This window comes from Malania oleifera, chromosome 1 (genome assembly GCF_029873635.1).
Source record: "Malania oleifera isolate guangnan ecotype guangnan chromosome 1, ASM2987363v1, whole genome shotgun sequence".
Classification (NCBI taxonomy): domain Eukaryota; kingdom Viridiplantae; phylum Streptophyta; class Magnoliopsida; order Santalales; family Ximeniaceae; genus Malania; species Malania oleifera.
The window spans coordinates 126,580,456-126,592,724 of record NC_080417.1 but is presented as its reverse complement, the minus strand read 5'-3'; the positions used below and the strand labels follow the sequence as shown (position 1 = coordinate 126,592,724).

The window sequence follows — 12,269 nt, the reverse complement described above, 5'->3', positions numbered from 1 at the left end:
TATTACCAAAAAAATAACACACACACGCACACACACACACACACACACACTGTAACCACCTGAAAATTTATACCATTTTTTAAAAATATATTGCAAAATAAAATACTCTAATACCCCTATATTATCTGCTATAACATCTCAGGCCCCAAGTTGGCACTGAGGAAATTCTTGTTCACAGAATAACATACCTATGCAGCGGAAAATATAAAGTTATACATCTATATTTACAATACTATAATTTAGTATTCTCACAAAACATACATACATGATCACATCATCCCAGCACCACTTACCCCAAAAATCCCTGAATACCACTCAAAATACAATCCCTTGATAACACTTACTCTACAGATAGGGTAGTGTAGACGTCCTCTCTACCTACAAGCCTGATCTGCTCGCCTAACTGGAACACCTGAAAAATGTTAAGTTACTGGGATGAGACAATGCTCAGTAAGACGAAATATGCTATTATTAGTGTATGGCAATTGAGTTTATATAAATAATTTACTAATAAATAACTAAACTGAGATATCATCTAAAATATAACATTGTGTAACTCATACCTATGTGGCTTAAAATACATCTGTAATATATGAATTTTCTATTTAATCATGCTGCTAGTATTACAATATAGTGGTCTTGTAAATATGTACATATATAAATAACTGTGAAAACTACCTTGTAAATTTGTGTGTCATGATTTAACTCCTCATGATAGGGTTGTGCAGCCCGTAGGCGGGACTTAACTCTGGTTGGCCCACTGGGATAAGTCAATTGATACTCTACCAATCCTCAGTCTGACCTTACTGCAATCTCTCCAAAGGCTCGGTACTGGCATCTACCTCGTCAAACTGACCACCTCTACCTAGAATACTAGGGAGCCTGCAATCTCTCAAAGGCATGGTAGACGGAATTCCACATACTATCTGAGATATGTGGTTGCACTCTGATATGAAATAGTTACGGTACCGTGCTCTGCTGACTGAAATAATTAATCTGATTGGAGTATTTCATCAGGGTCTAATACTATATAATACTAATATATAATTATCTTACTGTTTCATCATGATTCTAAAATAATCATAACACTGTAAATCTAATCTGTAAATACTGTAATGTCTTACTAAAATAACTGTATATCTGATCTGTATTATCTGACTGAATAAACTGTAATATCTGAGTGTTATGGATTTATAATTTTGAAAATCATGGTATTCTATAAATACTGTAAAATATCTGTCTGTATAATATTTGTTTGTATAATATCTGTTTGTAGAATATCTATCTGTATAATATCTGTCTGTAAAATATTTGTCTGTATATATACACTGTAATTTATAAATTATGTAAAATCTGATAAAACATATTTTTGTGCCAAAAATATTGTAAATCATGGTATTATAGAAAAACTGTGTAAACTCAGTACTAAACAAAATATCTACTCAGGGCACACATTTAATAAAACTCATGTTCTGAAATCTATAAAACTGTATAATTTATACACTTTATCTTAAACAACAAATACTATAATTTATTGATAAAATTTTTGAATTTACTAGCATAACATATCTCCCTTACTTGACAAACTAAGCCCTTCTACTAATTTCTAACTCACGCCCACGATGTCCACAATACCAATATCCTGAAACTATACACATATTTTCCTGTCAAATAACTAAATTCCCCAGAAGAAATTTTCATACTCATATTTCCTGAATTATAAACTATTCATTATCTTACCTGAGTTCCTAGGAACACCCTCTAGGTCCCCTAACTTGCCTGCAGTATAAGCTCCAAAATCTTGAATTCACAACACCCACATAAATCATCCCAACACTAGTATAGCAACATCTACTACTAAATATGGGTTCAGAAAAATTTACAAATCAAATAACCCTTAAACAATCTAATTACCCTTATTTTGGGACGATTCCCAAACCTCTCAAATCAAAATTTTGGTTCGGTTAAGTTGTAGAGAATCTCCCTAGGATCATCGTGATGGCTTCCGATCGTCGAACTGGGGAGAAACGAGGTTGGATTTGTAGAGAGAAGGCAGAGGAAACCGAGGGTAGAGAGAGAAATTAAGAGAGGAAGATTTTTCATGTTGAATCCCAATTTCTACGTATTTATAGGTGATCTGACACGTGGCCTCGTCGACGAGGTGAAGAAGACAGTTCATTGACGAAGGTAAAGAACTCGTCGACGAGCCAATGGGTCCGAAATACACCATTTCGGTATATTTTCGTCGACAAATACTACATGGAGTTTGTCGACGAAATTAGGGCATTCGTCGGCGAACCCTATTTTAACCCTTGTGAAATTTTCCTTCTCTCTATTATTTAATCATTATAATTTCCAGGTTGCTACACAAAAACACACACACACACACATAGATATATATATATATATATATATATATATATATATATATATATATATATATAGACACACACACACACACTAATATACGTTACTAGAGCATATATGCGTATATTTTATTTTATAGTGGATTTCATTTTTCATTGATGGTTTTTTTTTATGTAGAGAGCAAAGGGCTCTTGTTGTTTGCACCGATGGATCTAAAAAATAAGTAATAATAAGAATAAATTTAAAACAAAAGCAAACAAAAAATATGATGAATTAACATCTTAATCTAAATTGGGCTAACACGAGAAAATTCTGAATATAATTTTTTTAAAATAAATTAGTTCTACACATTTCATTGAAATATCTTAAAACAATCAATATGTATAGTTCTCATTATAAATACATTTTCAATAAATTTAAAATAACATAATTTTTAAAAATATACGGGCTTCCATCCCTGTTCTATATTGTTCTTTAATGGTAGTGATAATTCATTTAAGAATTTTTGTTTTACCAAATGAATAATTAATATTACTTTATTAAACACACCTCCTAAATCTTTTCAAAATGTACCTTTTGAAAAATAAAAAATAAAATATTAGAAATAAACACTTCCATATTTATTAAGAAGTAAGATGTACCTCTTCTATGCAAAATACACACAATTTCTGCTTTAGAAAAACTCAAACATTTATTCATCAATTATACATAAAAAATTCAGTCATAAAACTAAAAAAAAACTCTAACCTCCATTTGGGAGTTCTAGAATGATATTTCAAATCACCAAATTGAGTTAAGTAGAATCTAATTCAAGATACAAAACATTAATTTATACTACAAACTAATAAAAAATTTAACTCAAATTTTAGAATCTCAACTAAAATTTCAAACTATATGAATTAGACTTTTAATAACTTGATGGGGAAAAACATGCCTCATTTACGTTCATTTTATACCTCTTCCTTAATATTCACTTGTACTTTGTGGCAAAAATGGTCTGCAACATTCGGACTTTACTTCTCTCATAGCATTCTTCAACTATCTCAACTACTGCACTTGCAGATAGAGTGAAAGGAGGAAAATGAGACTTAAGTAGAAAAAGTTACTTTGGATAATAATTTTTAACACGTGTGAGTCAATGGGGAGCCCGACCATATTAAAATCCATCCTCTATTGTTTGAGATGCATGAATTTGAGAATTAAAATTCCATCTAAATTGTTTTTAAATAATTTTAATCAAAATAAAATTAAAATCGGGAAAAACTCCCACCGACCGCAGCAGGCACTGTGGCACAGGCAGCTACAGTCAAACCTCCTTGGCGCCTTCACTTGGGCTCGTCGTCGTCCGGCCGCGCAGCGCCGCGCGTTACTCCACAGCGTGGAGTCCACACCACCGCAAGCATATATTATATATATATATATATATATATATATATATAAAGAGAGAGAGAGAGAGAGAGAGAGGGAGAGTGGGACGGAGGGAGATGGCAAGGAGGCGACTGCTCTTGCTTCTGAAGCCCTTGGACGTGTACCCTGCTCGTCAGTCCAACGGCACTTCTCGCATCATCAACCCTCAGGTTCTTGCTCCTTTTCTCTCTTCCCTTCTATAGTTTTTCCGATCAAATCTTAGAAGGCGAAATCATGAGGAGATGATGTTAGCATTCGTCTTATCGTTCTCGTAGATTGCGTGTTTGATAAAACGTATACAGCTGATGAAATAAATTTTAATTTCTTTTTGGTTGCCAAGAACAAGAAGGGGAATACAAGAAGCTTAGATTTTGTTTTCGCAAAATGAATGTTGGAAAGGAAAGAAGGGGAATATTAGTAGCTGCTCATTTCCCTTTTGTTTTTAATATCGAACGGAGCCTTATATTTTGCATAAGACTCGACAAAACAGTGGGTCCACTACTGAGTTTAACTACAAAACCATTTGCTTTGTTGGGTTGAGTTTTTCATTTTTTGAGAAACCAAGAACTAGAAGACTTATGATTTATGACCCCACAATTTCGTTCATTTTCTTTCCTTCATTTGACAATAAAATTACATTTTGTTTCAGAATATACATTCTTAGGAATGTAATGGTCATAGTATAAGAATTTGATAACTTAGGAAAGGAGATGTATGAAGCAAATGAAAAAATAAATTTTTTTATGAATCCATTACGTCGAATAGACCGAAATGACTATTCCAAGTTTGACAATGGGAATATTTATTCCTGTCATAACTTTTCTTATATTGAATAACACAAATTTTTGCATGAGTAACTTTTTTTTTTTCTAAATTATCTTCCTGCACCATTTTGATTACTTTACTGTCTTATTCAATTCTATTGCTAGGAATAGACATTCTATGAACCAAGAGTAGTGGAATATCAGGTTTTTGCGTGATCGTGCTTCTTTGCTTGTAGGATGAGAATTGTGATATCAATTCACTTTTCGGCTTGTGATTAGGTAGAATGTACGAGTAAGAAAAATGCCAGGCCTTTCTAAACTTAAGCTTGGTAGCTTAGTTTATATGGAGTTTGGTTTTGAGTACTATCAGTTTTGTCAATTTCTAATTTTCTGCACTTGGTTATACAGTCTAAGAGTATTATTTCTGTGCACCCACAAGGGAAAATTGCTGAATCTGGATTGCATAAGTGGAATATTGGTGGCTTATTATGCGTAGGAGTTTGGAGAGGAGTTTGCGTCATATTTTGGTGAGTGCCTTGTTCATGTTAGATGAAATCATATCAGGATTCAGGCCTAAACACTCTCCCACACGTACAATCTGGTTGCACATAACAATAACAACAACAACAAAACCAAGGCTTAAGTCCCACTAGGTGGGGTTGGCTATATGAATCCTTTTCCGCCAATTTATGCGATCATGGATCATTTCTTTTGACAAATTTAGGGATATTAAATCTTTATTCACTATCTCCTCTCAAGTTATTTTAGGTCTACTCCTTATCCCTTCTACTACCCTCCATAGTAACTAACTCACTTTTTCTCATTGGTGCACTATGTGGCTTACGTTGCAAGTGTCCATATTATCTGAGTCGTCCCTCCTTTATCTTATCTTCTATGGGAGTTATACTTAACTTAGCGCAAGTATGTTCATTTCTTAATTTGTCTTTTAATGTTATACCACTCATCCATCTAAGCATTCTCATTTCAGCAACTTTTACTTTTTGGATATTATGTTTCTTTGTCGTCCAACATTCCGATCCATATGACATAGTTGGTCTTATAGCTGTCCTATAAAACTTCCCTTTCAATTTTAAGGGTATTCTACAATCACAGAGTACACTTGAAGCACTTCTTCATTTTACCCAACCTGCTTTTACTCTATGCATTACATCATTTTCAATTTCTCCTTCGGCTTGCATAATAGATCCAAGGTATCAAAATCTACGAGTGCTATTTATTTCTTCATCATCAAGTTTAACTTTGTCTCTAATATTCCTCCTACCATTACTAAAATTACATTTCATATATTCTGTCTTATTTCTACTTATCCTATAGCCTCTAGATTCCAAAACTTCTCTCCATAATTCTAACTCAACCTCTACTCCGTCCCTAATTTCGTCAATTAATACAATATCATCTGCAAACAACATACACCATGGAACCTCCTTTTGAATACTTTTAGTCAATTGGTCCATCACTAAAGTAAAAAGATAAGGACTCAAAGTAGATCCTTGATGTGCACCTATGGTGATTGAAAATTCTCTAGTTTTGCCTAAAAGTTTAAGTTGTTAGGTTGTGGGCCAACAATTCATATCAAGCGTTACTAGTTCACATCACATTACCCTATTTAATTACTTTTTTTTTAAGTTGGCTGTCAAACACTCCCAAGTTTTGTTTCTTAGTTTATAAAATAGATACACCTGTTAAGTTTTAAGAGATTTCTTCTTGAAGGACTTTATGCAATTTCTTTTTTGTGTGGCAATATTTTATGGAGTGGTCATGTCTATCCCTTTAAGGTGACATGTACGCACATTTCTTCCGAACCAAAGGAATGGATGTTTGCTTCATTGCATAGATTAAGGAATTGATTTTATGAAAATTTCCTCTCTCTCTCTCTCTCTCTCTCTCTCCCTACTTTCTGAAAAAGTTATGTAGGTAAAACTTCCCTCGAGCTTTCTCCATATCCTTGGAAGCAGAAAATTAACTTGCAACATAGCACTACTTTTTGAATATTTAAGTCCATCCCTGGGGTCTAGACTGTAGGAATGATCTCCCCATTGGCCTGCCAAAGCATACGAATAATTTTATGAAAATTTCCTCCCTATCTCTTCCTACTTTCTGAAAAAGTTATGTAGCAAAACTGTTAATACCTCGAGCTTTCTCCATATCCTTGTAAACAGAAAATTAACTTGCAACATAGCACTACTCTTTGAATATTTAAGTTCATCCCCAGGGCCTAGACTGTAGGAATGATCTCCCCATTGGCCTGCTAAATCATACGAATAATAAAATAATCTCTGGCTGACCTATTTAGGATTTTGTTGGGACACCTCATAGGTGGTTCTAACTTCTCAATGAAATTCTTCTTCCTCTTCTACTTCTGAATAAAAACATAAAAGGAGCTAATATAACTACTTAAATCCTCTAGAGTCCAATGCAAGTGTGAACAGGAGGCCAAAAATATCTCTCAAGGCTCAGGGAGTATTGATACTGTCTGCTTGCATGCATGTCTCCCTGTGTGTGTCAAAGAGAGAAAATTCCTTGACACCATAGTGTCGACCTCTGACACCATTCATGTCCACAACAAATGAGGTCTTCTCGAGTAATTGAGAATTTCTTATTTTCCAACATCAATTAGCTATAATGGCAGAATTTTAGCATTGAGAGGAAAACTAAGTCAATGGACAGAACAGGACAATAGTGATACAGCGCAAGACTCTTTGGTTGCCAATTGTCACAATAAAGAGAAGTGGTTTTGCCATTTTCAATAGAAAGCATGATACATGGGTACATCAGGTCTTTTGCCATTAGGATGATCTTTCAAGTTCATGAGCATCGCGTGGGGGTTTCACAGCACAAATACTTCTATCTGTTAAAATCCAAGAAATCCATATCAGGGGTTAGGCACAGATGTGCCAGAGCAGTTTAGAAGCATTTGCATCACTCTATTCAAAAATCGACTTAGTATACACGCTCCCTGCTGGATATGGTTTACAAATTTTGATCCAACTAACTTGCTGCCCCATTGAGTTCCATCCAGTACCACAAATAATTTTAGCTTCTACTTAACTCTTTAATGACTGATTTTAGGAGGAATAAAGTTGAACCTGAGTAGGCCGGAATGCTCAACAGGACTGTTTAAAGTGGCTGTTGAAAACATTATGTTTGCTGCGTTCAATTTAAATAAAAAGAACCTTATGCAGTAGATCCCACTGTACACTGTGAGTCGGTCCATTATGTTACCCAAGAGGAGGCTATTTTGAGTCAGCACAGTCCATTCATTACCCTGACTTGTAACAGGAGGCTGTAGGGGCTGATTGGCCCTGATCCTATGCTGGGTGTCAATAAAACAGATTCAGGGGGATTTTGGCCTGGGAAGGCTTCGGTAAGAAAGTCAGATTTATCAATGCAGATGCTATGGAGGCTGCTGATTTGGCGCAGGAGCATGGAGCAGAAATGATTAATTGATATCATAGCTGGGCACGATGAAGGTAATGTGCATGTCTTGGGTCAGTTATTCAGATTCTGGAGGATGATCAGATTGAAATAAGGACTGTTGCATTGCTAATGTAAAGCTGGCATAATGGCTTGTTTTGAATGATTCTTTTGTAATTCTTGACTTTTTTGATGAGCTGGGGGACCTTTTTTGTTTTGTTTGTACTTGGATGGCATCCCCTTGATGCCCTTTAATGAATTTTTCTATATGGATAAAGAAAAATATCAGATTTAAAGTTTGGTATACTTGCTCTCTATAAGATTTGAAAGCGAATGAGAAGTTTCAGGCTTCGGATTGAGTGAATTCCATCTTCTTGTCTTTATGGGCTTCGTTGGTGTTGTTCTCCAGGACATTAAAGTGGCAGGGTATGAGGGAGATATGTTTGAAAAAGAGAAGGGTAGCTTATTTGAAGAGGATGAAGAGCTTCTTATTGATCAGCTAAGAGAATAATATGATGATTTTACTGAGCAGCAGGTTAATGGGCAGTTTGGATCTACAGAGATACTAAATGATGATTATTTTGAAGTTGAAGCAGGTAGGAGAGTATGCTCCAAGATTGATCTACAAACGAGAACAAAGTTGATACAGGGGGAGGTTATGGTGGTTTATCTGAATCTGCACAGGTTGGCATTTGTCACTTGAAGGATGATGGGTTCTTAGCAATAGCTTCAACCAATGGGATTTGTGTTAGTTGCACCTCCTAACTTTAGGGGTATTTTGGGGTGTTTGCTTTAATGATTGGGAATTTCTTTCTTCTTCGGGAGCTTCTTGGGGCCAACTTGTGGTGTGTAAGGAAACAACTTCTCTCTCTCTCACGAATCTCCCTAGGGTTATGAATGTAGCCATCATTGTTCTGATGCTCCCCCAGCAGTGCTCCAACGTTGACACTATTCTGCTATGGTTTTCTCTCATGCAAAAAATTAGTCTTTTCTTGCATATTGATATCCTGCTCTGTCATGGTGCTGGTAAATTTTGATGGTGGGGGTTCGTTCAGTTTAGATCGGAGGGAAATCTTTTGATATGAGATTGGATAAAGTGGGTGAGTTGGTAGCTCTGTTTGTTCTTGAGAAGAATTAGCTATGCAATCTATGGGTAAGACTTTCATCGGCTGCTGCAATATTATTCTTGCAGGGATTTTCATCTCTTGATGGAAGGTCAAGCAAGGGGGTTTGAAGATATCAGGTAGGTTTTGCTGAATAATGGATGGTGATTCATGCAATGAAGGCAGGTAGGTTCTTGGAATTAGGGCATTGGTTGGAGAGGCAAGAGATACTTTATATTTGTTACTGAAGGGTCCAAAGGCGATGGGTGGCTTCGATTTGGGGAAGCATTTAGTGCTCTGGTAAGCTCTCTTCATCCCGTCTCTAATGATGTAGGGAGTAACAAGATCTTTGAGAATCATTCATGGAGTCGCATAGTTTCAGGTAATAGAGTTGATGCTGGTGCGTGTGCGACTTCAAAGGGTAAGATGGAGGTGGTGTATGTTTGTTGTTAGAGGAAGATGCAAGAGGGGCTGAGTTCAGAGGCAGCTGAGGGGCTGAGTTCAGAGGTGGCTAGGGCTTCCTTCTTGGATGACAAAGTGATGAAGATTGGATGGGTTGGGCCTGGTTCTTTGACAATAATGTTAGACCTGGGCTGGCTTTTTGACAGCAACGTAGGCATTTTTAAAACAGATGATGGGCATTTCAGTTAAGGAGGCCCATGATCCTACTTTGAGTTTGTTTAATGAGAAAGAAAGCAATCTGGTTAAGCTTCAGTTGGGCCAACTGGATGGGCAGGCCCAAAAGCTTATTCCTACTGGCTTTTATAGTCAAACTGAAAGTTAGGCTCCCAATCTGAATGATGCCCATAGTCTTTCTTCTAAATCCTATCTGGTGGCAGGACTTCAGCTTCCTTCAGAGTAGAAGCAAGCTGCGACTTCATCAGCGATTCGGTCGGCATCAAATCAGACCATGGTGGTCAAGAGGAGAGGATTAGTTGTTCTGATAAAAGAAAAGAGGAGGAGGTAGGAATAGAAAGGCTGGTTTCTAAAGATTCCAATAATATTATCGAGGGTAATTTTTTTCCTGTTCAGAAGTATGCTAATGAGCAGGGTTCTGAGAATGAAATTAGGGGAGATTCATCTAAGAATATTAATTATTATGAGAATGAAATTCAAGATTTTATTGTGGGTCCATAAGGAATATCAAATGGTAAGAGACCTAATTTAGATAATTAAATAGATCAAAAGGTTTATGTTTGGAGAAAGGAAGTGCAAAAGGGTTTTGAAATAAGGAAACATCTCGAAGAAACTTGAGATTCATCTATTGAAATAGCCATTCTTAAGGGAGATTCAAAAGGTGGGTTAATTGTAGTGGAGGAGCCAATTGGTGAGAGGGCTAGTACCTGCAAGGATAGTAAGAGATGGGGGGATGTTTCGGATGACGATAGTGCAGATAGTAGTGACTTTGGTTGTGATAGGGGCTTACTTTTGGATCAAATCCGGGATCAGCATGGTTTTTCTTCTGATTCTTTGACTGATCACCTTCAGGATTTATTTTACATGCTGCCTCTTCCTTTAGAAGGCTTAGATGGAATTAATATTTTTGAAGATGGTGTTTTTAAAGAAGAGCAGAAGGAATGTTAATTCCATAAATTTCTGCTCTTCTTTAAAAACACCATCTTCAACAAATTTTTTGGGTTGAGAAATTAGGAGGATCCCGGTTTACCTCTAGTATGTAGTATTTTGATAATTTTATTGGGGAATGTGGGAGCTCAGGCACAACAGTAAGGTTGTTGCCATGTGACCTGGAGGTCATGGGTTCGAGGCGTGGAAACAGCCTCTTACAAAAATGCAAGGTAAGGCTGCGTACTATAGATCCATTGTGGTCCGCCCCTTCCCTGAACCCTGCATACGCGGGAGCTTTGTGCACCGGGCTGCCCTTTTTTTTTAATTGGGGAATGTGGGCTCTGAAATTTTTTGTTGGCCAATGTTGTGTTTACTTGATTGATTGGGGGTGGCTCATCGGTTAGATGATTTTTGTATTGCGTTGAGTAAGAGGATGCTTTTTCCGAGCATTTCTCAAGAGATTTTATCAAGGCCAGTTTGTATAATTTTCCCCTTAGTTTGGAGTTCCCTAGAGTTCGGTGGGTTTCCAGTCCTTTCCATATTGAAAATATGTGGGTTTCTCATCTTCCTACCTTTTTTTATCTTTTGTTGAGATACTAGATTTTGTAAGGGTTGGGAGGGGTTTAGATTTATGAAGAGGTTGAAAGATCTCAAGGTGGCATTGAAAGTGGAATCTGAAAGTCTTTGGGGATTGTGGTTAAAAGTACGAAGGAGATGGAGAATATTGATCATTTGGATGAGTTGGGTAATATGTTGGAGGACCTAGCTCTTAGGAGGGTCTCTCTTAAGAATGAGTATGAAGCTTTATTGTTGAAGGAGAAGATGAGTTGGAGGAAAAAGGTTAGATTAAGTGGGCTAAGGAGGGGGATTTGTAGTTCTAGATTTTTTAATAGTGCGGATGTAGGTAGAGATAGGAGGAGTATGATTTAAGAGTTGTAATATGATGCGTATTGTCTTTAGGGATCATGCAGATATTCAGAGGAAAGTATCGGGTTCTCTAGAAATTTGTACAAGAAGAACTTTTATACTTTGATCGAGGGTTAGAATTGGTGCCCCATTTTTGATAGTATGTGTTGAAATTTACAATAGTAGGTCCCCCTCTATTGTAATACATATCAAATACTTTCTATTGGACATAATACCCTTACTAACTCTCACTTATTAACATAACACTAACATTAATAATAATACAAAAAAGACTCAAATAACCATTAACACTCCCCCTCAAGCTAGAACATAGATATCATATGCTTCTAGTTTGCTACAAATAAATTTAACATGAGTAAGTCCCAAGGACTTAAATTTCGATTTCGATGGTCTCAATTTATAGAAATTTTGATGGAAATTTCGATTTCGATTTAAAGAAATTACGGAAATTTATAGTAAATGATGGAAATTTACAATAAAACTTTAGGAAATATTAGAATAGATTATTATGCTTAATATGGATACTTAAAAAAAAAAATGCATATATGACAAGTTTTTAGTGTGTAGGATATTAAACTGCATATCGCGAAACAAACTATGAAGTGAAGAACATTCAAATGATTATAAAGTTTTGAAGCTATTCCTTTAATAATTTAAGGCAACAAATTATCATTTAAACAACTACATTTTCAATAAATAT

At 35.9% G+C, this 12,269-nt stretch overlaps 1 protein-coding gene across 2 annotated transcripts in view; it reads left to right on the top strand.

Moving 5' to 3' along the window:
• The first annotated feature begins 3,553 nt into the window (after positions 1-3,553).
• The window catches only part of LOC131157195 (NADH kinase), a 49,815-nt gene continuing 41,099 nt past the window's right edge, over positions 3,554-12,269 (top strand). Inside the window, exon 1 of one of the 2 annotated variants that reach the window (XM_058111174.1) lies at positions 3,554-3,944. In XM_058111174.1, the coding sequence (XP_057967157.1) occupies positions 3,852-3,944 (93 nt within the window). In that variant the 5' untranslated portion in view covers positions 3,554-3,851. The remainder of the gene's footprint in view (positions 3,945-12,269) is intronic. The other variant, XM_058111182.1, reaches the window with a different exon arrangement.